We start from the raw sequence: 26,645 nt of genomic DNA on the forward strand, positions 1-26,645 counted from the left end.
CAGGCCAGGCTCTGGCTGAGGCTAAGTACGGCTATTGGGGGAAGAGGGGTGCTGCAAGCAGCATTTGGGGGGAGGGGCCAGAGATGCTGCCCCCAGTGGCCAGATGAGGGTGCACCCGCCTATCTGAGGTGGGCGCATGGTGTGGACCTCGGCGGAGGAGACTGCCCCGCCCAGCAGAGCTGAGGACCACCTTCCTTGAGTCCTGGCTTGCCACCCTCCCTGCCCCCCCCCCAGCCTCCCGGTCCATCTGCAGAAATAGTGGCTACAGGGAGAGGTCGGAGGTGACCTGAAGGGGGGTTCCGGGGGGGCGCCGACGAGCGCTGCGACGGCCTGTGTCTGTGCGGATGTAGGGCTGGTTCCGCAGATCTGGAGGCAGAGAGGAGAGACATTTACCTTTTCAGGAGTCTGTCCAGGGTTGGGACACCACTCCAGGGCACAGGCCTCACCCCTCTAGGGACACAGGTTGTGTGCACGTGGGAGGGAGCCTGTTTGTTTATCAGACCTCCCTCCAACACAGCCCAGCCATGCATGGTCCAGGGGAGGGCAGCATGACTCAGTCCCCCCAAGGGCCCCCAGGGCTGTGGGCAGCCACTGGGATCAGAGGCCAGGCCTCTGGGTACCTGGGGGCTAGAGGGGGATCTCCTCTCCCAGGCTGGCCTCACAGAGGAGCCTGGACGTCCTCTTGCCGGTGCGGGCAGTGAAGGGCACCGTCTTGAGCACTGAGGGTTGGAAGGGAGGAGGGGAGAGAAAGGGAAAAGGAAAAAAAGAAAAGTAGCAAAGAGGCAGTGAGGCAGCCAGACCCCCAGGGTTGGGCGGCGGATGGAGGACAGCATAGGACAGACCAAGGACGGGACAGGCCCCACCAAGTCCTCACCTGTGATGATATCTTCAATGGCCCCATCACGGTCACTCTCATAGATGAGTGGCTCCTTCTGCTGCTTCCGTTTCAGCTCAGAGATGAGGTCCATCTGTTGCCGCCGGATCTTGGGTGGGGACTGGGGAGGAGGGCGAGGGTATATCGCTCCAACTCCAGGATCCCCTTCCCCCCCTGTGCCACTAAACCCTAGACCATCTGCCTGGTCCCCCATGGTAAGAGGAGCTGGCTTGAGGAAAAGGAACCCATTTCCACCCCAGGCTACTGGGGCATCCTGGCCTTGGGCAGGGTCAGTCCATAAAAATAAGGGTGTGCAGGAGGGCCAGATCTTTGGGGTGAGGATACCAAGCATCATTGGATCCTAGTACCAAGCTCAGGGGCAGCTGCCTACCTTGGGTGCTGGGGGCTCCCCTTTCCCCGGGGTGTCGGTGCCTGCCTCCTGGGCAGCTGCTGCTTTCTTCCACTGTTCCACCTCCTGCTCGGCTTTCTGAGGGGCCAAGGCAGGTCTGCGTAAGGGGAGTCCTCCCTTCCCTATCCCGCCCCCCAGCAGAAACAACCCCTACCACTCCCACTGACCAGGTGGAGAGGCTGCAATGCCCTGCAGGGGTCCCAGCCTACCCACCAAACACACATACCTTATAGGCTTTGATGAAGCGACTGAAGAGGGAAAAGAACATGGATGGGGACGTGGTCTTGGGGTTCTCTCCAAAGTACTCCACCACAGACTCGTAGGCTTCCTGCGGGCACAGCCTGTCAACCCCACCAGCACAGACCCCTCGGAGCCTGACCACTGCTCTGTACCCCCTTAAGACACTGGCCACTTCATCTCTCCTCCTCCAGGCAGATGGCTGCTCCCTCCTGCCCCATCCCCCCAAGGCGTCCCTGCTGTGGTCATAGCGCTCCAGGCCTTGGCTACACAACCCCACCTAGGTAGTCCTTCACCCCCCACCCCAGCTTCCCCACCTCCCGGGCCGGGTCAGCCCCAGCCCACCTGAGCCGTCTTGCTGTCTGCCAGCAGCTTATCCATGATGGGCGAGTTGGCCCTCAGGAACTCCTTGAGCACTGCGCAGTCATCCTGCCGCACAAACTCCCGCTGGGTCAACTCCAGGCCTCGCTGCAGGGAGCGCACGTCGGCCAGCACGCTGTCCAGGGACACTGAGTGGGAGGTGGGGCAGCAGAGAATCAGAGAGGCAGCATTCCCGTCCAGTTACTCCTGTGGTCCCGTCGCTTTCTCCCAACCTGTATCCGTCCCCGGGGCTGAGCCCCTCCCCCCACCCATACCTGAGCCCGCCTTGTCCAGAAAGTGCAGGTCGCCGTGGAAACCCGTGAGCTGTGGGTACTTCTCAGCAATGACCTTCACCAGGTAGTGCAGCAGCGTCTGCTTGCGGTCGGTCGACTTCATCTCCAGCAGCTGCAGTGAGGACCTCCTGTAAGCCCCAGGCCACCAGCCATCCCCCAGCCCCCGGGCCAGGGGACCCCTCCTTGCCCCGCCCCCTCACCGCATCCAGACTCTGGAGCCGGAAGCCATAGGCTGCCCCACGCTTGCTGCTGTTCATGTAGTTGCCGAAAGCCAGGACGATCTGCAAGAGGCGGGGTGGGGGTGGCGGGGGGAGCTCAGCCAGGTGCTGGGGCTGAGGAAACCCCCTGAAGTATGAATTGCACAAGGAGAAAAGGTGGTAAAGAGCAAGCCCTGCACTCAGCGCCCACCGAACTCCTGCGTGGATGCCGCAGGTCCATGACGCATGCATATGCGTGTCTGACACATGTGCACAGCCGACACCGTGGCACACCCAATTTTGTCACCTGCCATCCTTACCCAAAACTGTGCTGCCAACACCTCCTCCAAGGCTGTGGGGTCACCATCTCCCTCACAGCCCGACAACACGATGCTCTGCTAATGAACCCTCAGGCAGGGTGTGAGGTGCGCTGTTGTAACACGGCCCCCATCCCCACCTTAGCTTTGCCCTTCTGAGCCTGGATGTTAGAAGTGGGAACCGTATAGTTGTTGCATCCCAGGGACTCAGGGCAGGGCCTGGGTCTCCCTCTCACACAACCCAGAACAGGCAAGGCATCATGGGTGGGCCCCGCCTCCTAGACCCTTGCCCTAGGCTCTCACCTCCAGGATCTGGCGGAGTTTGTCCGAGGACTTGATGGACATTGAGGCTGCAATGATGGCATTCAGTTGCTGGGGGTGGGATGGGGGAGGCATGGTAAGTTGGGGCGGGAGTAGGGGGAAGCCTGTAGGAGGCTCAAGTACTCCCAGATGCCCTCTTGGAGACCAGGCTGCAAGCTGCCTCCTCCCCAATCCCAGCCCAGGCCGCATCGCCCTGCCAGCCCGTGCACACCGGCATGAGCAGCTGGGCAGTATCTGGGAAGTTGCCCAGGAAGGTGAGCGTGTTCATGCGCTCGGGCAGGCGGGGGATGCGGCTGAAGCGCAGCATGAAACGGTCCTCCTCTGACAGCTCCTCTATGGGTCGCTGCTCCCGCTCGAAACGGGCAATGAGGCTGTGTTCATACTCTGTGGGCAGGAAGCGGGTGAGCAACTCCAGGAAGTCCAGGCCAAGGGTCTGTAGGTCGTACCTGTGAGGGGAGGGGCCGGTATCACTCCACACTCACCAGTTCTTGAGAGCAGGACCACTCCTACCCCATTACTTGATGGAATAAATGAACTTAACTATTTGCTATTGCCAACAGCTTCAGGGAATAAGAGATAACAGTCAAGGGAAGCTGGGAGTTAGGAAGCCCGGAGTCCCAATCATACATCAGTGGCGGTGTCCAAGCAGTAAATGTCTGGGCCTCAGTGTAAGGAGGCAAGAAGGCAAAAGGAACATCTCCATCCGGGCATGGACTCACAGTATGACCTCAGTTTTCTTAACCTGAAAATGGGAACACAGTTCCCTGCCCTACTCTCCGACCAGCATTGGTATGAAACTTGATGGACTCTGTTCCATAGTTGGGGCTCTTTTACTATCTGCCTAACAACCCCGGCCTAGCAGAGGGGCTGCGCTGCCTCTAAGCCTGGGGCAGAGGTACTCACGTCTCGATGGCCTGGCAGATGCGGTCCGCCCCCAGGTTGCCCTTGCGCAGGGTGATGGCCAGGTTCTTGGCCCGGTTGGCCTCGATGAGCGTGGCTTTGCTGGGGGCCTTCTGGGATGCCTTACTCTTGAGGGCGCTAAGGTCTACATTGGGGCCTTGGGACTTCGTCTTGAACTGCTGCTCAAAGTCACTCATGTCCAGCTCCTGAGGGTGCAGAAAGAGGAGGTGGGGCTGGGCGGGGCCGGGGGCTGGTGCGTTCCTGGCTGAGCGCCGTGCTTGGTACTAGAGCCACCTATCCAGCCCTGACCAGGCCATCAGCAGAGAAACAAACCAGTACGCAGCCTGACCATGCACCTTGATGGGGGATACAGGCGAAGCACATGGAGCACCAAGGAGGGGCAGGAACAGCACCCTATCCAGAGGACCCAGACTCCAAGCCGCTTCAGCTGAAGCAAGAGCCAAATTGGCCAGGGTTAAAAAGAGGAAAGGGAAGGGCATTCCAGGCAGAGGAACAGCATGAACAATGGCCTGGAGGCAACAGAACACAACCCTTTTGGAAAACTGAAAGTGTAGTTAGAAGGGCTGAGGCCCTGGTTGTCTGTGGGAAGGCGGTGGGAGAGGGGCCTGAAAGGAGGAGAGAGGCCAGACTTAGGGGAGGGATGAGCCCCTCTGCAGGCATGGAGGGAAAGCCTCCAAGGGAGTCAGGACACACTGCCTACGAGATGCACTAGTCCAGTTCAGCTTGACCCCCATTCTTGGGGCTCCATGTCCTCCTCCATAAAATGGGGTAGAGGAGGTGACCACCCCCAGTGCCCAGCATGATCCAGGCAGGTCCCCCCCCTTCTCTGGTGCCCACACTGGCAGCAAGGCAGGACCACTCACCTGCAGCACCTTCTCGTCATTGAGCTCAGTGAAGACAGTGCCTGTGATCTGATTGGGTTTCAGGGCCACCCAGTTTAAGAGGGGCATTCTGAACTTGGTCTGGATGGGTTTCTTGGCCTTCATTCCTGGGACAGAGAGGGAGTGGTCACTGGGGCAGTAGTAGGTGCCATGGCTGGAAGGAACCTGGGCCCAGGCCCAGTGAGGACACACAGAGCAGACTGGAGGCAGTAGGAGGCCCACAGACAGAGGGTCCTGGAGGATACTGAAGCCAGAGTACCCCCCACCGCACCCCCGCCTCGTCCCCATGCCATGGGCAGTCTACTCACCCGGGCCCATCTCTGAGCCAGGCCCTCCGAGAGCAGCAGAGGGACCTCCCGCAGGCGGTGGGGGCGGTGGAGGCACCGAACCGTCAGCGCCCGGAGGCAGCGGTGGCGGCGGGGGTGGGGGCGGCTGGTCTCCCGGCAGCGGCGGCGGGGGCGGGGGCTCCGGACTGCCTGGGAGGGGCGGGGCCGGTGGGGGCGCCAGGGGCGTGGCATCCTGCTGGGAGGGGAGACCAGGTAGTGGGGGCGGCGGCGGCGGCGGTGGGGTTGCTGCTCCGGGAACCGGCTCTGCTGCAGGTGGGAGTTCTGAGCCCAGCGAGAACCGGGGAGGGGGCGGGGAGAAGGGCGTGTCAATTTCTTAGGTTGAGGGGTCATGTCTCCGCCTCCCCGCCCTACACATGCGCACTGGGCTCATTGCGACCCACCCGCACCTGCCTGAGCCACGCCCACAATCCAAACCTACCCCTCCCACCTCTCCCCGCCTGAGATGTCCCCAGGCTCCTCATGCACTTCCCGGTTCCGCCATTCCTACCCCACCCGGCTTGAAGCCCCTGCACACCTGGGCTGGGGGAGCCGATGGGCACCCTCGGAGTCGGGGCATCGCTGCCGCTCGGAGTTGCCACAGCGACCGGGAGGATCTCGATGGAGACGGCATCCCCGGGCCCCCTCAGGATACGGATCAACCCCTTTTCCTCCAGCTCCTCCACCTTCAGCTCTATCGCTGAGGGCCGCGCCGGGGCAGGGGCAGGCACTTTCTCAGGCTCAGAGGGACGTCTGGAGGTGCCCATGGGGGTCGATTCGCTGAAGCGCTCCTGCGAGCCGCCGGTGGGGGGTTAGTAACCACCGGCAAGCCTGGCACAGAGCCCCCATTTTCTTGCCGGGGTGGAGGGAGGTGTCAAGCCTAGAAGCCCCAAATGGTCTGTTCTTGGAAGTCCGTCCCACCCCTGGCCCGGCCCACCCACCCCCCTACCCCCCGTCCCCCCAACCTCACCCGCAGGGTCTCCAACTCCTTTCGGGTCTGGCTTAGCTGCTTTTCCAGTTCTGCTATCTTGGCCATGGATTCGTTCTCCGCGTCCCGAAGCCGCTCTGTCAGCTGTGGCACGAGCACATGGTGAGCTCCCACCCGCAGCCGGGCATTGGCATGGGCACCGAGGGGGCGGCACCAGGCATGCCTGCCTGGAGGGCTAGGGGAGGCTTCCGGATGTGCTTAGCCCTGGGGTGCCGCGGGGCAGCCGAGCCTGGCACTTGAACCCAAGTAGGTGAGGTACTGAGAGCACTGAAGTGCTCTCAGGAGGGGAAACCAAGGCACCACTGATGAGGGAGGGAGCTGGCAGGGGCCCCGGGCACCCAATTCCACCCAAACCAGGGCCTGGGGTCCAAGCACCTGGAGAGGAGAAGACCTGCCTTCCTCAGAGGTCCAGCCCAGTGGAGGAGCTCAATGAACATTCATGCATTGAGAAAGGCACCCAAAGGATTCTGGTGAAACTCAGGGGCCCCCAGCTCACACCTAGAACCAGTGGCTGATATCCGTGTGGGGCTCTGTGGGCCTACTCTGTGCTGGGCCAAGTTCAGGAGCAGCTCTCACCAGGGCCACCTGCTCCTGCAGCTCCTCCACGTGCTCCAGCACAGCATTCTTGGTCTCAGTGTCCTCCAGCAGCGCGCCCACATCAAAAACATTGTCCAAGTAGGCCTGAATCTGTACCTGCAGCTTGTCGCTCTCCGTGAGCCGAAGCCTCTGTCCCCAGACGGAAGGTTCAGGTTGAGGCCTGGTGTGAGGGATCTTTCCAGTACCCCCCATCACCACCAGAGCCCAGACAAAGGGGCCTGAGCCCTAGCCCACTTTTGTTTCTTTATTTTTTATTGAGATATAATTCATATACCATAAAATTCACTATTTTAAAGCGTACAATTCACTAGTTTTTAGTATATTCACAAGGTTGTGCAAACCATCACCACTATCTAATTTCAGAACATTTTCATCACCCCAAAAAGAAACTCTGTACCTGTTAGCAGTCACTCCCCATCCTCTCCTCTCCCAGCCCCTGGCAACCACCAATCTTTCCGTCTCTATGGACTTACCTATTCCGGACATTTCGTATAAAGGAAGCGTACAATATATGGCCTCTGTGTCTGGCTTCTTTCACTGAGCATAATAGCGTAATGTTTTCAAGGCCCATCCACGTTCTACCATGTATCACTATTTTGCTCCTTTTCGTGGCTGAATATTCCATTGAATGGACATATCACCCTAGCCTGCTTTTCTCCTTTTGTTGATCCTGGCTTTCAAAAATCCAATCCCGAAGGCCCTGCTCCTCTGGGACGCCTCACAAAGAAATCAGAAGAAAGCTACACCTTCTCTGCGCAGGCTGAGCCACGAAGTACCAAGCCCCTCTGCCCATCTTCCCCAGAGCAAGGAACTCCCCCACGACCCAGATCCATACAGCAGGAGCCAGCTCCTGCTCTGGCCCAGTATCTCTGTGCTCCCCATTGTATGCCTATCTGCGTCTGGTGCTCCCAGAGCCAGACCGAGGGCCACCTAGAGCCTGTTCTAGCACCTGCAACAACAGCTCCATGGTCTGAGTGCCTATTTTGCGGCAGGCACCACTCTACACAGTTACAGTCTTTATTATTTCTATGATTCTCCTATCTTACAGATGGAAAAAGTGAGGCTTAGCGAGAAGAGACCTATCTAAGGTCACATGAGCTAGGAAGTGGCAGGGTCGGGATTTGAACCTTGAACCCAGGTCTGCCTGACCCTGGCATCTGTGCTAACCACTGAGCCATACTCTGCAGCCAGCAGGTGGTTAGTCCTGGGGGGAGTGCAGGGCTCACCTCCAAGTACAGGTCCAGGCCCAGGTGGGTGAACTCATACTGCAGGAAGACGCGGAAGTTCATGTTCTCCACCGAATGTACCACAATGTTGATGAATTGCATGCAGGCCACCTGGGAGGCGGGGCAGTGAGCAGGTCTATGATCCTCTTGGTGGGGGGTTCTCAGTGACTTCCACCCCCCCCCAGTTTAACCCCAAGTCCCCCACCCTTGCCACATTTCTCACCCCACTAATCCAGCTTTGTCCCACCCATATCTGTCCCACGTACCCTCCTCCCAGCCTCCCCGTCACTGACATCCGCCCCTCCCCCACCAACCACTCAGTCCTCATATCTGCAGGAGCTGAGCCCAGATCCCAGATACCCAGGCTCCTAACTGCTCCTGGCACCCTAGGGTGACCTGGCCCAGGCTGGGCTCCTGAGCTCACCATGAAGTCAATGTTGCTGTCCTCGTTCCGGAAATATTCCATCAGCTTTTCAAAGCGGTGCTGCTCCCCACATACCTGGGTAGGAGGAATGGCTGTCACTGAGGTCCCAGTGACACACCTCCTAAGCTATCTTGCAGCTGTCCCCTTTATGCCTCTGTGAGTGCCTCTCAAGTTAAATCTAAGTCGGGCCATGTCACTCTTCTGCTCAAAACCTCAATTCCCTCTTGATCTCGCACAGCCCTCCCCAACACTGACCCATTCTGGCCACACTGGCGTCCTGGCACATTCCTACCTCAGGGCCTTTGCACCTGCTGTTCCACCTGCCTGATGTGCTCTTACTCAAGACAGCCACCACATCAATCCCTCACTTCCCTCACAACTTTGCTCAAATCTTACCTTCTCAATGAGGCTTCCTAACCACCCGGCAACCAGTTCCCCCTCCCCTGACAGCTTCCCTGACTTTTTTCCCCAGAGCATGTACGATTTCTTCATAGACTGTGTAATTTGCTTATTTATTATATCGCTGATTATCTGTCTTCTACTGCCTTCGTTGTTTCTTTTGTTCACTAATGTATCCCAAGCGCCCACTCTGTGCCTGACACATAGTAGCCCCTTGACGAATGTTCATTAGAGGAAGGCACTGATCCCGTGCTGCCTTGTGCATCATATTCTCAAGCAGCTCCTTCTCGCGAGCCTGATAACCAGAGCCAGCAGCTCCGAGATGTGTGGATCAAGGCCAGTTTGGGCAGAGGCTCAGCAGATCCCCATAGTTGTCCCTGTCGCCCCAGGCCGTGCCCCTGCGTGACCCTGTACCTTCCCTTCAGATGAGGAAACTCCCCAAATACCCACCCAGCGTCCCTAGCTGTCCCCAGCAGAAGCCACAGTTGGCAGCAACAGGGCTCCAAGCAACACTAGAGGGCAAGTACATGTTTGGGCGGGGGCTCCATTACCTCCTTGAAGTTGTCAAAGGCGGAAAGGATGATATCGTGTCCTCCCCGAACCAGGCACACTGCCGCCAGCAGCTCCAGCACCAGAGCCTTGGTTCTGGGGAGAGAAGGGGCAGGCTGTCCCTTGCGAACAGGCAGGCCCCGCAGCAAAGGTGGATGTGGGCCTGGCTAGGGGGGAGGGCAGGGGAGCTGATGGGGTGGGAATGAGCCTGGGTAGCGGTCCCGAGAACTGAGGGGACAGAGTAGGCAAGGGGTGAAGTAGGAGGAGAAACTAGACATGGAGAAAGGTTAGGGGCCTGGAAATCACCTAGGGTTCTTGTTGTTGAGGCTCAGAGCAATCTCATTGACACAGGCTGGGTGGTTCATGACGAGGCTGAAGCCAGACTGGGGAGAAAGGAGAGGTCAGCTCCTCCAGGCAGACCCCCCAGGGTTCTTTTTTTTTTTTTTTTTGGCTACGTGAACCCAGGGCCCCCGGCAGTGAGAGCGTGGATTCCTAACCACTGGACCACCAGGGAATTCCCAGGAAGGTCTTTATATCCAACCACGACCTCCTGGGTGGCAGCCAAAGCCTGGTCCCTCTTTTTAAATACCTTTGTCTGGGACTTCCCTGGTGGCGCAGTGGTTAAGAATCCGCCTACCAATGCAGGGGACACGGGTGTGATCCTCAGTCCGGGAAGATCCCACATGCCGCAGGGCAACTAAGCCCGTGCGCCACAACTACTGAGCCTGAGCTCTAGAGCCCACGAGCCACAACTACTGAGCCCGCGCGCCACAACCACTGAAGCCCGCGCACCTAGAACCCGTGCTCCGCAGCAAGAGAAACCACCGCAGTGAGAAGCCCACGCACTGCGACGAAGAGTAGCCCCCCTCGCCACAACTAGAGAAAGCCCGCACGCAGCAACAAAGACCCAACACAGCCAATAATTAATTAATTTTAAAATAATAATAAATAAATAAATGCTTTTGCTCAAAAGCCAGTGTCAAGACTCAGTACCTTGGACAAAGTGAGTCCTTTAAGGCCAGCTGAGTGAGGGAGGAACGGCTTCACCAATCACCCCTCCAAATGAAATAACCCAGAGGCTGCTCTCCCTGGTGTGCAGCCTTTCTTAGTGGGGTGCCTAAGTCCCCACGTGAGGCATATCCATGCCCCCAGCCATGTCCAGGGTATTCTAAGGGACCTGACCAGGAAGGTGCAGAAATCTGGGCTTCCCCTCAAGACTCATCAGCCTCAAGACCCTGAACTAACAGCCCAGATCCCCAGGGTTCTCCAGTGGGGACAGGGTGGGGGACAGTCAGTGTCAATGCCCCAGGCCCATTGACCAACCTGGTAGTTCATGATGGCACGCAGACACATGATGCAGATGTGGACGTCATCCTTCTGGCTGATGATACGGGAATTCCTCAGGGCCTTCCTGCTATGGGCCGGGGTCAGCCTGGGCAGGTGGGGAGGAGGCAGCAGGGGTCAGAGTCCCAAACCCAGCTTCCTATTCCCCCCACCACTCAGATGGCCACTGGAGTAAGAGGGGACACATCTGGAAACGTCTGCTTCCCGTCCACCCAACCAAAGAGGCCAGCTGAGGGCCGGAAGTCTTCCTCAGTTCTTAGGCCTGGGGCCTGGCATTTCCGGGGGAGAGGTGAAGAGGTGGGGGTCAGGGAAGCAAAGACCCCCTAACAGCGACTTGGTATTAAAAAGAGTTGCTGGGGCTTCCCTGGTGGCTCAGTGGTTGAGAGTCCGCCTGCCGATGCAGGGGACACGGGTTCGTGCCCGGGTCCGGGAGGATCCCACATGCCGCGGAGCGGCTGGGCCCGTGGGCCATGGCCGCTGAGCCTGCGCGTCCGGAGCCTGTGCTCCGCAACGGGAGAGGCCACAACAGTGAGAGGCCCGAGTACGGCAAAAAAAAAAAAAAAAAAGTTGCTGTGTTGTGGGGATGGAGAGCTTACAGAGGGAAAAGACCGCCAAAGCTTGTGAACGGCCATGAAAATACTCTCCACAAGGTGGCGCTCACAGCCACGTGAGTTTACCTTGCATCTTGACAATTCAGACAGCCATGGGTCAAATCCCAGCTCACTGATTACTAGGCATGCATGTTACTTAATCTCCCCGGGCCTCAGTTTCCTCTTTTGTAAAATAGGAATGGTAATAACAGTACCTTCCTGATAGGGTTGTTGGGACTATGAAATGAGCTTAGAACAGCGCCTGGCACATAGTAAGTGCTCTATGAATGGTTTTGCTGATTTTTCTCTAAAAGAAACATGATTTTTTCCATTGTCGCAGAACCGCCAGTCAATACTGGAAGGCCCCACTCCTCGCTCTTCCTGCCACATCTCCCTTTTCCCGTCATTGCTCAAACGTGCCTGAGTCTTTGCTTGTGCTGTTCCTTCTGCCTGGAATGCCCTTCCCTGTTCCCACCACTGCTTCTAAAGCCTCTATCCATCTGCAAGACACAGTTCCAGCGTCATCTCTTCTGGGAAGCCTTCCTGATGCCCCAGGCAGTGGCCACCTCCCTACTCAGAGTTCCCAGTCATACTTCCATGACAACCTGTCACACACCGTCTCCTACTAGATGGAAGGCTCCCAAGGGCAGGGTAAACTGTCACCTGAGAATCTACCACCATGCCTGGTACATAGTAAATGCTAAAAAAAAATGTTTGTTGAATGAATGAACAAAGAAATATATTGTGAGAGTTTAGAACTTAAGATGAAGTTGGTTTCCTAGACCCAGAGTGGGAAGGAAGGTACCTGGTGTCCACATGAGGCTCCAGGGCCATCTCCTTCCCTCTCCCCACCTCCCAGCAGGATGTCATAAGTTAGGGTGGGCTGACGTATCCGAAGCAGCTGAATCCAGGGGTGTCACCTGAGTTGAACACCTCACCCAACCCCACCACCACCCTGGAAGCTGACCAGGCATGCACCTGCCCCTAGGTGGCTACGTACCGGGGAGAAGGGGGGCATCTGGAGTCCGCATGGGAGAAAACAGGGGGTTAGATGATACAAAAGGGGTCCCACCGACCCTGAAACCCCCCCTTATCTCAGATCCCACTGAGGTTCCAGCCTCTAGGTGCACCCCAGGGGCTTCTTAACACACACATTTCCCGAGCCCTGGGTGAGGCCCTTACTCTGATCCCCAATGCCAGGCTACCCCTCTCACCACCCCCAGGGCCCTGGTAGAGCAGGCTGGGTACAGCTGTCCAGGGGTGAATTCTCCATTCACCCCACCACCTGCCACCCCGCCAGGGGGTCCACATACTTGATGGTCAGATGGCGGCTCTTGGGCTGTGGCAGCAAGGATGAGGGCGGGCCCTTGCTGAGATCTTCCACCGACTGCTCCAGCGGCTTGCTCTTCTCGGAGCCCGGGGCCCCATTGTCTGTGCTCTCCATGTAGTACCTGTGGGGGTTAGACTGGGGATGGAGGCCAACACTGCACGGCACCTCAGAGCGGGTGGGGGGAACCCAGGGAGAGACAGATCTGCAGGAGAAACTGGGGGCAGGCGGAGGAGGTTGTGTTCTTGGCGCTGTGCTGGGCCTAGCAGGTCCCAGCTGGCCACCGCAGGCCACCTCCCTCCCCGTCCACGGCAGACCATCAGGAAGGGGCCTTGCTCAAGCCAACTGCAGGGCTCCAGGGTGGACCCAGGCTAAGTTGCCTGGAAGCGGCCCGAGGAGTGGGCGAGGCGCAGGAAGGCACGGACTCTGGGGGTGGGCACAAGGGCAGGGCCAGGCTTACGTGACAGAGCACTGCACGAAGGCCAGGTACTCGAGCAGCACATCCAGGCCACGGTTCTCCTCGTTGAGGAACTCCTGCACCCACCTGCAGGGCACAGGGCTCCCTGAGTGCCGCCCAGGAAGGAGGTCCTGCCCAGTGTTGGCACAGAATGGGCACAGCAAGGGCCCCTGGGCTGCCCTTTCCCAGGAAGACAACAGCCTCGCAAGACCCAGTGACGCCAGGCGATGATGGTAGAGGCCTCGGGCAGGACCCACGGCCCAGCCATGCCTCAAGGGGCAGGCAGAGGGTGGGCAAGAGAGGACACCCAGCCTGGAGGGGGTCCATAGGCACAGCCTGGGGGGGGGATGGGAGGATAACAAGGGGAACCCAGGGGCTGCCTGCTGCCAGAGCTCTCCCCCTCCCCTGACCTCCCCAGGGAAATCTGAGCCCTTGCTCACCCAATGTGGTTGGTCCTCAGGGAGGTCTCCAACTCCCGTAGCACCTGGGTGGACTCCTGGACTCTCCTCTTAAACTGGGAGCCAAGAACAGGGGAGTCTGGTGGGTGGAGCGCAGGCCTCAGCCCACAGTGCCTGCCCACCCCGACAGCTGGTCTTTCACACTCGGCTGTCTAGACCACCTCCACACACCTGCCCAGCGGAATAAGCATACTCAGGCCACACATACACCCCCCCCATACAGACACACAGGCTGCGCACCATGGCCACGCACAGACACGAAAGAGGCACACACGTCTCTAGACACAGACATACAACACGCGCGCACACACACACACACCCCCATATGTGAGGACAAAGGGTACACACACATTCAAACATGAACACCCTGGGTACACACACACGTGCATATCCATACACAAGTACAGTGGGTACACAGACATAAGACACTCACATACCCACACACAGACACATGGGGTACACACACACACACACACCCCTATACAAAGACTCAAGGATACACATACATCCATATGTGGACACAAAAGGACGTACATAATACACACACGCACATCCATGCCTGGGCACACAGTGTGCACACATGCACACACACTACACAAGTACACACAAGTGTACACATCTGAGTACAAATAGGAGCTGCAGAGGAACCCGTGAAAGTGCACGCCCAGGGCACTCTCAGTCCCCTGTGAAAACACACACACACGCGTCCACGCACCCACAGAAGCCTGCAGAAAAGTCTATACACACAGTTACTCCAGCTGCCCAGAGCTTGGAAAGTGCAGGGGGAAAGGGACAGAGAAAAAGGGGGCGACATATACCCCTAAGTTGGACATCCAATCTGCTGCTACCTTTCGGCTGACCCCACCGACTTCCAGGTAGCTCTTCAGCTTCTGGATATAGGCTTCAGGGGGGTTCTTGACCTGAAACCGCTCCTGCGGACATGGAATAGGATGTACAAGGGGCAAATAGCCAACCCTTGTCCCAGAGTCCCTTTGTCAGCTCTGACCCAAGGTCCCAGGCTGCCTTAAGACCCCCCTGAATACCAAAGGCATAAACCCAAACATTCGGCCTGCCACTTGAAAAGACCCCAGTCCCCGGCCAGGCCGTCCCTGGGTCTATGGCCACAGGCCTAGAACAGCCTGGATGGATTGTGGAGGGGTCAGTCCTACTATACACCCCACCCTGGAGGGGGAGACTCAGGCAGGCCAGTGAGTGGCAACCTCCCAGCCCTGTGCCCTCCCTGGGCCACATCCCAGCCCAGAAGTGGGAGTACCAGGAGGAAGAACACTCTGGAAGGGCCTTATGAAGCGCCCAGCTCCCAGCAGGATGGGGGCCCCTCCCGCAGGGCTCCGCCCCAGTCGTCGTGTTCACCTGTGTGAGTGCGTACGTGCGAGCACGTGACCTGTGCTCAACAAAACAATCCTTAACTCCCCCACCCCATCCAGGGTTCCAGGAGCCCCACCCCATCCAGGGCTCCAGGAGCCACTCACACAAGAGGCAGGGGCCCCACTAGAGGGCCTCCACCCAAAGGAGCTCCCACCCTTCCCAGTCCAGACCCCTCAGATATGCCCAGCCACCCCCCTCAACCTCCCACTTCTCCCAAGCCTCTGTGAGCTCAGCCTGAGATGCCAGGCCCAAGGGGCAGGGATCCCTACCCCAGCCCCAAAGCCTCCGGAGGCAGCTCCCCACCCTCTCCCCATAGCCCTGCCCTCACCCCCCAGACTCTGCCCTGCCAGCTCATCCCATCCTGGTCCACTAGCAGAAGCCGAAGGCCCAGCCCTGGCTACCAGGAGAGGCTCCCTGCTTCCCAAATCCCCACCCCCAGCCTCCAGGGCCACAGGCCTGCCTCCCTCCCTCTCTGAATCACTGTGGCAGCCAGGCCCCTCCCTGCCACAGCAGGCGTCCTCCCTGCTACCTCAGACAGCAGCCCCACAGCTGAAGGGGCTGGGGCAGCCAAGAGAGCCACGAAGGTGGCAAGTCCAGGCGGCGACTGAGAACCAGGAGACGGGGCCTCTAGTCCCTGCTCTGCCACTCGGGAGCTGGCTGACTTGGGGAACTGCTTGGTTGACTACAGCTCCTCTGGATCCAAGGTCAAAGGAGGACAGGAATTCCTGACCCTCCTCCCCACCTCCCATGGGGTGGAATAAAGATGTCCAGCCCTAGGGCTGTCCCTCTCTTCCCCAGTCCAGAGCTGGAGGGTGGACAGAGGCTGCCCCGGGAAGCTCAGCAAGGAGGATGGGAACACGGCCCTAGCTGCCCTGGCCAGTACCCTGGACCAGCCCCTGTCAGCTCTTCAGAGGGCAGACCCAGCCCTGCTCTTGACTCATAAGGTCCCTGGGGAGGCCCAGGCCCAACACAGGGGGATTCCAGAGTCCTGCATATGCCCTCAGCACCCTCCCCAGATGTTACGCTGGCCTCTGGGCAGGGTCTTGGCCCTGCGGCAGCGTGGCAGTGTCCCCTCTCCTGCCAGCCCCAGCCTGGCCAGGACAGAGCACCCCGATGACGGAATGGGCCTGTGCCCACCTGGTCACAGATGAGCTCCCACTTCTTCTCGTTGTCATACTGGCTCAGCAGCTGGACCTTGTCCGGGGGCAAGTTCATGCAGTTCTGGGGAGAAGGACGACAAGATAAAGATGCTGAGTCTGGGGCCCTAACCCGAGGGGGAGAGGACCATGGGCGTTGTCAGGGGACCCACTAGAGGCCAACTCTCTAGTAGGCCTGTCATTCACATGAGTCCCGTCACCACCTCACCCCCGGAAATAAGTAGCATTAGACAACGAGAACACCGAGTCCCAGAGATGGAGCACCTTTCCGAAGGCCCAACAGCTAGAAAGTGACACTGGGATTTGAATCCAAGTCTGCCTGACTCCAGGGCCTGGGCTCCGTCACCCTTAAATCGCCCCCCCCGGCACAACTGGCACGAAGGCAGGAGCGTGGGTTCACAGCCTAACTTCCTGGGACCTCAGGCACCTCTGGGCTCGTTTCCCCACATGTGATAAGGGGGTACCATCTCTTCTCCCATCTTCATGGGAAGCTAACAGGGACCCGTCTCTGGCCAGGCCCAAGTGTGGACAGGCGTGGACTGTGCCCCGTTCCCACATGCCACCAAACAACACGTGTATGTGGTCCCAGCCCAGGGCACCAGTGTCTCACAAACACCACAAAGCCTCTGCAAGGACAGCAGCCAGCAGCCCCCGTCCCTCTCCAGCCCCCTCCCACTTGGTCACTTCGGGACAGACCGAGGGAGATGAGGTCAGATGGGCAGGGAGTTCCAAGCAGGTGCATGGTGGCTGCAGGGCCCAGGTGGATTCCAGGGGAAGGTCACCCAGTTACAGGAACCAGGGACAGCAGCCAGCACGCTGGGTCTGTGGTGCTGGTGACCCAGGCTGGGACTCCCCTCAAGAGCTAAGAAAGGTCAGCACTGCTCTGCCTAGGTCCTCCTCCCCCAGCCACAGATGACAAGGGTACAACGTGCCTGCCGAACTTCTCCCCACAGGACAGGCTTGGTGTCTCCCCCGGTGCTATGGAATCACCAGGTGCCACCAGCGCTAGGAGCTCCCTGGACCCCCAGGACTCGGCGTGTCTCCCTAAGAGAACCAGCAGACGATGCCCGTTCACCCCGATTCAGTAAACCCCAGGTTTATTAAGGGTCTACTGTATGTCAGGCTCCAAAAGACAGTTCTGGCCCTCAAGGAGCTTAGTCTGTACTGGGGAAGCGGGAGCCCCAGGGAGCCCCAACCCAGGGTAGAAGAGGCCCCTGTCACCAGCTCTGATGTCTCAGACTACACATCCTCAGTCACATGGCCCTGAGAGGAGGCCACAGCGGGAGCAGAGAAGGGGCCACACCCACCCAAGGCTTCTCGGCCAGCTTCCTCTCCCGGGCGCTAAGCCTAATTCGGGGTCTCTGGCCAGACCTCACCCCGAAAATCACTGCCTTAGGTCGGCCCCAGACAACAGGAAGCTTGGTACCCTCTGCCCCGGTTGCCCAAGCTTTCCGGCCAGGGCCCCACTTGAGAGGTGAAACCGCCCATCCACCAGGCCCTCCCCTGGGCCGGCTGGGCATGGCGATACGTCATTCCTCTCCCCCATTGCGAAAGTGAGCCCAGATTGAGGAAACCACCTGCAGTCTCATCGGCTGCCCTCCCCCAACCTGCCGACAGCCAGGACAGCTCCTGCCCCATGGGAGGGACTGCCCAGGAAGGGGCCCTGGAGCCCAGAGAAGGATATACCTGGCCAGGGAGGCCTCCCTGGGGCCATTCTCTGCCTCTGTCTCTCTCTTTCTCCCTGGTCCCTCCAGATCCATCCCCACCCCACAGAGACCCAGGGTGGGGCAGCGCCGAGGTGGGGGTGGGGGCCAAGGCTGAGGGGGGAGGAGGAAGCAGAGAGAGAAGGCAGGCGATGCCAGGGAAACTGAACCCGCGGCCAGCACGGAGGAGGAGGTGGTGGCGGGGGAAGGAGGGCGCAGAGGAGTGAGGGGGAGGGCTCGGCAGCTGACCCTTAGAGGAGATCGCCGCTTCCTGACGTGGGTCCTTCTGGGCTCTCGCCCACCCTGGGGACTTGCTGGCTCCAGGAATGGCCCCAGTGCACTTCTAGAGACAGCAACTAATCATCAGAATGACTCCAACAACTGTGGTGCCAGCTTTGCCCGAAGGCTTACCAGCCCTGCTCACAGATGGCAGCCTTCCACCCTCACCACCATTGTTGGCACGGCCATTAGTCCCATCCCACAGGTGCAGCCCACATTAGTTCAGTCACCTGCCCAAGGTCACGAACCCAGTAAGAGGGGAGCCAGGCTGACTTTGAGCCCTGAGCCAACCCAGAACCAGCGCCCAGGTCCACTCCCCCAGTTCAGCCCGCGGTTATTACTGGGGAGGGGGAGGTCTCTGCTGGGCCAGCGCCCCGTCCCGGCAGTGGTGGAGGGCAGGGCACCCCTTTGCCCCTTCCCCACCTGGGCCTCCTCAGGCCCCCGGGCCTACATGCCAGCCTGCTAGACGGGCTAAATTTAGGCTCGGAAATCAGAAATAGCTCTGACAGCGCTGAGCACTAATTAGCAGCTGTTCCTCGGCTGTGCCCACAGAGGAGACGGGTACCGTAGGAAGCAGGAGAGGGACCAGCAATGCCACTCACTCAGAGTGGGGTGAGGCCATCCTGGAAACAGTGACAGACCCCCAGACTCAGGGCCCTTAGCAAGGAGGCAGCGCCATGGGGCTGGGGACTGGGAGACACAAGCAGAAGTTTGGCTGATGGCCCTCAGATGGGACAGGGAAGGACCGGGAAGTCCAGGTGTGCGTGGCGGCGGTGGGGGGGGGGGGGGGGGCGTGGTGTCGGGGGGGAACACCTGCCTCCTGTGAGGGGGGTGGCGGCTGTGATGTGGAGGAACCCAAGCGGGATTCAGGGGACCCAGGCTCTGGGCCCACCTAGCCTGACTGCTTCTTTGTCTCCTTGAGCCTCAACTTCCTCTTCCATAAAATGGGCACACTTCCCTCCTACCTCAGACTCACAGGGCTCCCGGGAACACTTCAGTGAGAAGCTGTGTGGGTTTTTTTATTTGTTCGTTTGTTTTTGTTTTTTTAATATCTTTATTGGAGTATAATTGCTTTACAATGGTGTGTTAGCTTCTGCTATATAAAAAAGTGAATCAGCTATACATATGCATATATCCCCATATCTCCTCCCTCTTGCATCTCCCTCCCACCCTCCCTATCTCATGCCTCTAGGTGGACACAAACCACCGAGCTGATCTCCCTGTGCTATGTGGCTGCTTCCCACTAGCTATCTATTTTACATTTGGTAGTGTATATATGTCCATGCCGCTCTCTCACTTCGTCCCGGCTTACCCTTCCCCCTCCCTGTGTCCTCAAGTCCATTCTCTATGTCTGCGTCTTTATTCCTGTCCTGCCCCTATGTTAGAAGCTGTGTTTTGACGTAATAATACTCTTCAGGGACGTACCACTATGAAGAGGCATGTCACAGGTTGGGGGGGGGTCAGGGGAGTCCACTGAAGACCCCAAGGTGAGGGCTGTGTGGCGGACAGAAATTGGTGAAAACATTCGGAGAAGTGGACCTGTCTCCAAGGCTTGGCCAAAAATGAACTGAGCCTCCAGCTCCCACCCGCTGCTGCCCTTCACACTTTGCGAAGAGGGAGATAGGGTTCACCTCTCAGGGTGTGGCCAAGAGAAGGAGCTGTTTCCCTGCTCCTCCTATTAGAATGGGTGGGGATCATTCCCCTGCTTCCCTGCCCCCTCTCTGTGTGTCAGAAGGGCCTCCAGCCCTGCACACCCAAGGCCAGCCCCTTGCAGGCAGCCCCCCATCCCAACACTGACATGTGGGCAGGTATCCCTGAAGGGGCTCCGGCTACATGTGGACACAGTCACACCCTCCAGTTTCACTTTTAGTTTGAGCTGAGACTACGTCCCAACCCACCCGCCCACCCTCTCCCTAGGAAGCCCAGCCCTTCAAGCCCTGGGATGCCCTTGAACTTAGGCACCAGCCCGTCTCAGACCAGCCCCACAGGCATTCCACAGCCTGATGGATCCAGAAGCCAGCCCTGTCCCCCGGCCCCACTTCCCCATCCATCTCCCCTGCCCACCTCTACATGGCCTCAAGCTTGGTTTTAGAGCTCTCAGGGCATCTCCAAAAACAATCAACGTTATCCTCTTTTAAAAATTCTGGTATATGGATTTTCTAGGGCTCTTATAAGAAATCCCAGGCTTAGAGGAGGGTGTGGGGTAACCCGGCCCTAGGGTGTTAAGAACCCCAAAAAGTTAACAGCTTCTCCCGTCAGGGTTGAAGGGTCCCCATGGCAGGAACAAGGGCAAGCAGGGTAGGAGTCAGAGCAGCAGGCACTGCCCTTATAATCCAGGCTGCTAGGAGAATAACGACAGCAACAATAATTAATATTCCCCCAAACATTCAATCCGTGCTAGGTGCCATGCTAAGGGCTTTACATCTATTAATTCATTTAAATCTCAACAACAAGCCTACACAGTAGACACTATTATAATCCCCTTTCCACAAACGGGAAACTGAGGCACAGAGCCATTAAGCTTCTTGCCCAAGGTGACCTAGCTGGCAAGCTGGTAAGAAGACTCAGTTTCCTCGGAAGAAGGAGCGCTCAGAGCAATGAGAAACATGGGTCCCGGCCTCCCAGGGGTCTTCTGCAGACAACCTGGCCCCCGCGCCTGTCTGAGGAACCAGGAACAGCCGGCCCCATTTCCTGCCACCCAGCACCCTACATTTCCTGTTGTTGCCCACACTGAGCTCTTACTCACTGGGGAACCCCCCCTCACCAGCACACCCTCTCTCTGAGGGAAGTGGAGGCCTCCCCACCCCTCCCCATGTGCACACAGCTACCGTTAGTGCCACCGCTGCCCCACCCTCCAGGAGAGGTGGGCCCTCCCTCTCGTGGTTTCCGGCCACCAGGCAGTTTTCATCTAGGCCCCTCTGTGGCTGACGTGCTTGATGGCAGGGAGGGCAGCCTGACCTGTGACTGCTGAAGACTAAAGATGGCACCCTTGGTTGGTCTTGGAAACGGAGGTGGGGGGAGGGAAGAGGCAGGGTCTGGGCTCCTTCACCTCGAAGGGCCCCAAGATGAAGAGGACCAGATCAGCCTCAACATCATCCTGTCCTCACAGTGGACAGTGTTTACTGAGCACTTGTTCTGTGTCAGGCATTGTGCTAAGCCCTCCTCAACTCTACTTAATCCCTGCAACAATCCCAGCAGGCTGGCATATACCCTTTTCTTTTTGGGGGGCTGCATCGCACGGCCCGCGGGATCTTAATTCCCCAACCAGGGATGGAACCTACGCCCCCTGCGTTGGAAGTGTGGAGTGTTAACCACTGGACCGCCAGAGAAGTCCCTGGCATATACCATTTTTATTATCTTTTTACACGGGAGGAAAACTGAAGCTCGGAGAAGGTGGGTAACTTGTTCAAGGTCACACAGGTAGTAAGTGGCAAAGACAAAACTCAACTCCCAAACTTCATGACCCCAAAGCCCAGGAAGCTACTCAGCCTTTCCTGTGAGTAACCCCTGCCCTCCTCAGAGGCAGGGAGGGCTGAGCCACCTTCCGGGGCTCCATGTTCCCAGGAAAAATTTAGAGGTGGCCCCAAGAGCAGCCCCACCTGTTCCTGCCCATCTCCCCCAGCTCTTTGCCGACTGGTCCCAGATGTCACTGTGAGTCATGCCTACCACATCCCTGTGTTTCCAGGGGCAGCACGCGCCAGTACTGCCTGCTGGGAATGGCACCCCACGGCCTCTGCCCAGCCCAGCCTCTGACACAGGGCCACAGCCCCACTGCGATCCTCCACGTGAGGCCCCAGATGGGAGGCACGGGGCCTAAGCGACCCACAGCGCCATGCGCCAAACTTCATCTGCCCCACCCCAGAGGAGGCAGCGCCTCGGTCACAGCCTACAGAATGGAGACGCCCATTTGCCCTTCACCCCCAGTCCCAGCCCCAGCGGGGAAGGAGCCCAGCGAAGAGCAGGACTCGCAGCACCCACACCCTGCCGGGGACTGCCCTGACCTCTCCACGCAGCCTGGGCACATGCTAAGGGCACCGCACGGTGCCAGGCCCCATCAGGTAAATTCCTCTCCTCTTGAATGGCAGCATCACTTGGCCTCAAGCACATCACAGCACCTTCCCTTGATCCCTTTGCCCCTAAGTTACAGGCGCCTCCCTGCCCAGACACATCAGGGGTGTCCTAGGCCAGGCCGTAAGCCTGGCAGTTCTGACAGGCCTGGAAGGAGTGCTCTGCCACCCCAAACCCTGACCCCTGCAGGGGAATGCCTGAAGAGGCTGGAAGACACGCAGCGTTCAGTGTGGCGTAGGAGAGGCGAGAGCATGGAGCTCGGTGGGCAGGTTTTCCCACCATTGCGGCAGGCAGCCATCACTCCTCCACTGTTGCCAAGGCAGCAGGTGGAAACCCTGGATCAACCTGCTCTTCCTCCGCACCACCAGCTAAGCAAGGGCAACCCTCTCTCTCAGAGCCTCCCCAGAAAAGTAGCTCGCACCACCCATTCTTGCACGGGAAAAAGGCTGCCCAGGGGGAAAGGGAGAACAGCACCCGCATCTCCTGTCTGGCAGTGGGCCTCGGTCGGGATACCCCTAACCCATAAGAGGAGTTCCACAGCCAGAAGCCAAGGAGTGGTTTTAGATTTCAGGATCCTTCCACCCACCAGGGATGAAAGGGCTGAGCTTCAATGAAAGGAAGAGGTTCCCTGGAGCCATGTGACTAGATCCCAAGGAGAGGGCTGTGCTTCCCCCTTCCAGACTGGGGGATCCCTGGGGGTGGGAGGCCCACCACTCAGCAGTCTGAGGCTCTTCTCCTTTTATTAATTTTTTTTCCTAAGGAATTTATATTTATTTGGCTGCGTTGGGTCTTCGTTGCTGCGCACGGGCTTTCTCTAGTTGCGGCGAGTGGGAGCTACCCTTTCTTTCATTTTCTTTCGTTGCAGTGCGCGGGCTTCTCATTGCGGTGGCTTCCCTTGCTGCAGAGCACGGGCTCTAGGCGCTCGGGCTTCAGTAGTTGTGGCTCGCGGGCTCTAGAGCGCAGGCTCAGTAGTTGTGGCGCACGGACTTAGCTCCGTGGCATGTGGGATCTTCCTGGACCAGGGCTCAAACCCGTGTCCCCTGCATTGGCAGGCAGATTCTTAACCACTGCATCACCAGGGAAGCCCTCTTCTCTAGACATTCACTGAGGACAGGGCTCAGCTCTGGCCAAGGAGGCAGTGCTCAGATGGAGGCACTCCCTGTAATCCCCGTCACTGGGACTATAGTTTTAGCCAAATCTGCATCCACCCCCCACCTACCCCACCCCACCCCCCCGCCAGCCTCAGGCAGAGGCCAAGGGTATAGTCCCAGGGCACGGTGGTGAGGAGTGTGGGGAACGAGGTTCTTAGCCAAGTGACCTTGGGTTGGGTGCCTTCTGTGAATACAAGACATGGGACAGGCTGATCCATCCCCAGGAAGAAGGGGGAAGTGTAAACACACCGGGGTTCCTTGGGGAGGGGGCCGGTGAACCCCAGTGGGTGCTGCTGCCCTAGATTTCTACCTAGCCACCACCACTTTCGCCACCAGGACACCTTCGGACCCCTCTGTGGGCCTTCGCCCTCCACGCCCTGGTTCTCAGGGACTCCCAGCGGCACTTAGTGTCAGACTCAGCCAATCGGAGCTAAGGCCAAAAAACACGCAAGCGCGGCAGTCAAGTCCTACACAGGCATCAGAACCTCACCATTTGACTTTTGGATTTTCCAGTGGTCTGAATTACTCACCCAGCTCCTCCCCATTTGGTGTGTGTAACAGAGAACGGACTGGGACCTGGACTTCACCCTGAGAGCCCATCCCACCCCCATCCATAGACACACTTAGGGGGAAAGTCAGGCTGACCAAGGTCCAGGGATCCACCACCAGCTCAGGCTCCCCAGATGGCCCCCAGAAACCGTCTATCTCATTCTTCCCCCTCCCCCTTCTGCTCCACTCAACTCAGCTTTGTGAAGCCATGGATTTGGGGAAAGGGAAGCAGGTGGAGAGGTGGGGTATTTGGGGACTAGTCTGATGTGAGGTGTCCCTCAGCATCCCTCCCGCTCCCCGAATCAAACAAGGTGCCTTCACGTGGACAGCTCGGACCCCGCCCCACCCTACAGCTCCTTCAAATCCCTCCCAGCCCTTCTCCTGGGAGGGGGCAGCAGACAAGACTTCCTGGAACTGGGAGGAGGGGCCACACAGGGGATCTGGCAAGTAGGGCCTCAAGGCAGGCCAGGGGAGGGGAAATGATGTCAAGGAGGTGGAGAAGAAGAAGAATCAACAGGGCCACCAGCCTGCGCGGCTCTGCTGCCTGCGTCTACCTCAGGCCCCCACCCTCAGACCTGCAGCGCTAGCCTGCTCGGACTTGGAAGTGCCTCTGGGGAAAAGCACGGCCTTATTTGCCTGTCACCCAGGGTCTGGTAAGGGAGCTGACAGCAGACAGGCCACCAGGCGATTAGTTAGGGAAGGAGCCTGGGACAGGGTTGAGATAGGGAGAGGGAAGTGAGAATGAGTGGCCATTTCCCCTCCCTTCTTCTACCAGGTCTTAGAGAACCCTGACTTTGCTCTGGAGCCCCTTCCCACCAAATCCATCCCAACTGCCTCCAGGCTCAGTTGATGGCTTCCTCCCCGGTGGCCTTGTCCCCAAGCCCCCCAATCCCCTGGAGCAGGTGACAGTGAGGGAGAGGGGCTTCCAGACTTTTGCTCCACCCCAAGCCAGAGTGACCAACCCCTTCTGACCCCGCCCTTCCTAATCTTCATCCCTCCAGTGGGTGTGAGGGGACGCACAAGATAAGGACCCACAGACAAGCTCTCCCGGACATGCAGTGAGGGAGAAACACAGACACCCCCAACTGCATGATCTGACAACCCGGCTCCCAGCAGCTCAGGACCACGGATCAGGACCAAACACCTCTACTCAGTTTCCAGCTCCTAGGAGGTTAAAATATAACCCCTTATGTCTTTGACCCTGAGACACAAGTAGATGCTATCGCACCCTGTGGCTGGGCCTGCATGCAGTGGGGAATGGGGTGCTCCGGGACCCCCACCCCACCCGCGTGCTGCGCTCCCAACTTCCTCCCAGGACGTTTTTGTTTAGACCTTTAGACCCAGAAGCGCTGTGGGAGGGGGTATCTTGGGGAGGGAGACTGGACGGTTGCAGAAGAAAGTTTTGGGGGGAGAGTGCTAAGTCACTCTTTAAGAAACGACTGTCACTCCCACCCCCTGGAGGGGCCGCCACCAAGCCGCCGGAGATCTCCAAGCGGTACCTGAGCCCCCGGGGGCGGGGACGCGTGGCGAGCCCCTGCCGCCCCCCGCCCGCGCCCCGCGCACAGCGGGCCACACTCACCAGGACCCGGTTAAACCTCTCCTCCAGCTCTCCGGCCGCGGGCATCGGCTGCTTGGGCGCCGCGGGATGCTTGGGGGACAGCGCTGCGGGGCTCGCGGGCTGCTCCGAGCTGCCGGCCGCGTTGCCCATGGTGGTCCCCACCCAGTCGGCCAGGCGCCTCCAGCCTCGGAAATCCAGCTTTCCCGGGGAGGGCGGATGAGGCTCCCGGCCTGGGGGGCGAGGAGGGCAGCGGATCTCGGCGGCGGCGGCGGCTCGGCGACGCGGGCGCTCGGCTCAGCGGCGCGCAAGGGCCGGGGCGCAGCGTCCCATCGGGGCGGCCCCGTCCGAGGAGCCGGGCGGCGAGCTGCGGGGTCGGGGGAGGAAGTCAGGCTGCAGGCCGCCGGGGCCAGAGGGCTGGGCCGGGGGCAGGAAGCTGCGGCACGGGCTCCCCCCTCGGCGATCTTCTAACTTCTGCTGTCGCTCCCTGTGCGCGCAAACCGCATTTCGCCTCCGCCGCCGCTACGCACCCAGCCCCAGGGGGGCGGGCTGGAGGGAGGGGGAGGGCGCCGGGCGCCTGCCGGGGGTCGGCCGCAGCCATGGCGTGACGGAGAGGGGGCTACCGACCCGCTTCACCTGCCGCAGAGGGGGCGGCCGGCGCCGCTTCACCTGCCGCAGCGGGAGCAACCGAGGCGAGGCAGAGGCGGCGGCGCGCTCGGCCGCGCCTCGGGGTCCTAGAACCGCAGGCTCCCGCTCGCTCGGAGCCGGGCGACTGGCGGGGTCTGGGTGAAGGGGGTTACGGCCTGGGGGACTGAGGGGGCAATCATCGGAGTCGAGGACTGCCACCACTTATGAGAGCGGCTTGGAGACCCATGACGGTGCGGCGTTGGGGCGCAAGGGCTGCGTCCCCCTCTCGGGTTCCCGCCGGAGAAGGTGGGAACCCCCTTCCAGGCCCCCCACCCCTTGTTTCTCCCCTCCTCTGTTTAGCCCAGGACCGAGCTGAAGACCACAGAGAACCATCTGCAAATAAGAATCCCAAAGCAGGGCGGGGGGCGCAGATCCAGGCCAGCGGAGACCCCCGCGACCTGTCCACTCTGGACCAACCCTGCGCCTGTGCCGGCATCCCCAGTGCTTTTAGAATGGGGGCGCCCAAGGAAAAAGGCAGGCTGCGAAAATCTGGGGGCCACCAAGGCGGTCTCAAGGAGAAGCGCGGGTATTGGGGAACGGGAGGATTAAAGCCCGCATCCACGCTGGGAAAGGAGCAGGAACCGCAGAGGGGGAAAAAATCTTGAAGCTGTCACCTCC

General features: G+C 59.3%; 1 protein-coding gene across 2 annotated transcripts; it reads right to left on the reverse strand.

The window, feature by feature from the left end:
* Positions 1 to 262: 262 nt before the first annotated feature.
* On the reverse strand, positions 263 to 25,493 carry FMNL1 (formin like 1). Of its 2 annotated transcripts, none has more exons than XM_065897708.1 (26): positions 25,365 to 25,493; positions 16,016 to 16,099; positions 14,311 to 14,424; positions 13,475 to 13,548; positions 13,038 to 13,121; positions 12,564 to 12,701; positions 10,640 to 10,748; positions 9,623 to 9,699; positions 9,319 to 9,412; positions 8,369 to 8,443; positions 7,945 to 8,055; positions 6,698 to 6,847; positions 6,104 to 6,205; positions 5,672 to 5,924; positions 5,119 to 5,418; positions 4,793 to 4,917; positions 3,912 to 4,114; positions 3,220 to 3,454; positions 2,991 to 3,059; positions 2,374 to 2,454; positions 2,156 to 2,285; positions 1,866 to 2,029; positions 1,510 to 1,611; positions 1,266 to 1,361; positions 875 to 995; positions 263 to 366 (listed from the first exon to the last, which is right to left on the reverse strand). In XM_065897708.1, the coding sequence occupies exons 1-26, from the start codon at positions 25,491 to 25,493 to the stop codon at positions 263 to 265; spliced, it is 3,324 nt and encodes a 1,107-aa protein (XP_065753780.1). The 2 variants fall into 2 exon arrangements, with proteins under 2 accessions (XP_065753780.1, XP_065753781.1); XM_065897709.1 differs by lacking the exon at positions 263 to 366 and adding an exon at positions 628 to 719.
* Between the last annotated feature and the right edge of the window lie 1,152 nt (positions 25,494 to 26,645).

The sequence above is a fragment of the Phocoena phocoena genome, chromosome 19 (genome assembly GCF_963924675.1).
Source record: "Phocoena phocoena chromosome 19, mPhoPho1.1, whole genome shotgun sequence".
NCBI lineage: Eukaryota > Metazoa > Chordata > Mammalia > Artiodactyla > Phocoenidae > Phocoena > Phocoena phocoena.

What these genes read in the sequence shown, in the direction of transcription:
- FMNL1 (XM_065897708.1), bottom strand. Translation starts at nt 25,493, where the DNA reads ATGGGCAACGCGGCCGGCAGCTCGGAGCAGCCCGCGAGCCCCGCAGCG. An exon ending in ATGACGAGAAGGTGCTGCAG is followed by an intron (nt 4,115 to 4,792) that starts GTGAGTGGTCCT and finishes CTGCACCCTCAG; the next exon opens with GAGCTGGACATGAGTGACTT. An exon ending in CAGACAGCAAGACGGCTCAG is followed by an intron (nt 1,612 to 1,865) that starts GTGGGCTGGGGC and finishes CTGTGCCCGCAG; the next exon opens with GAAGCCTACGAGTCTGTGGT.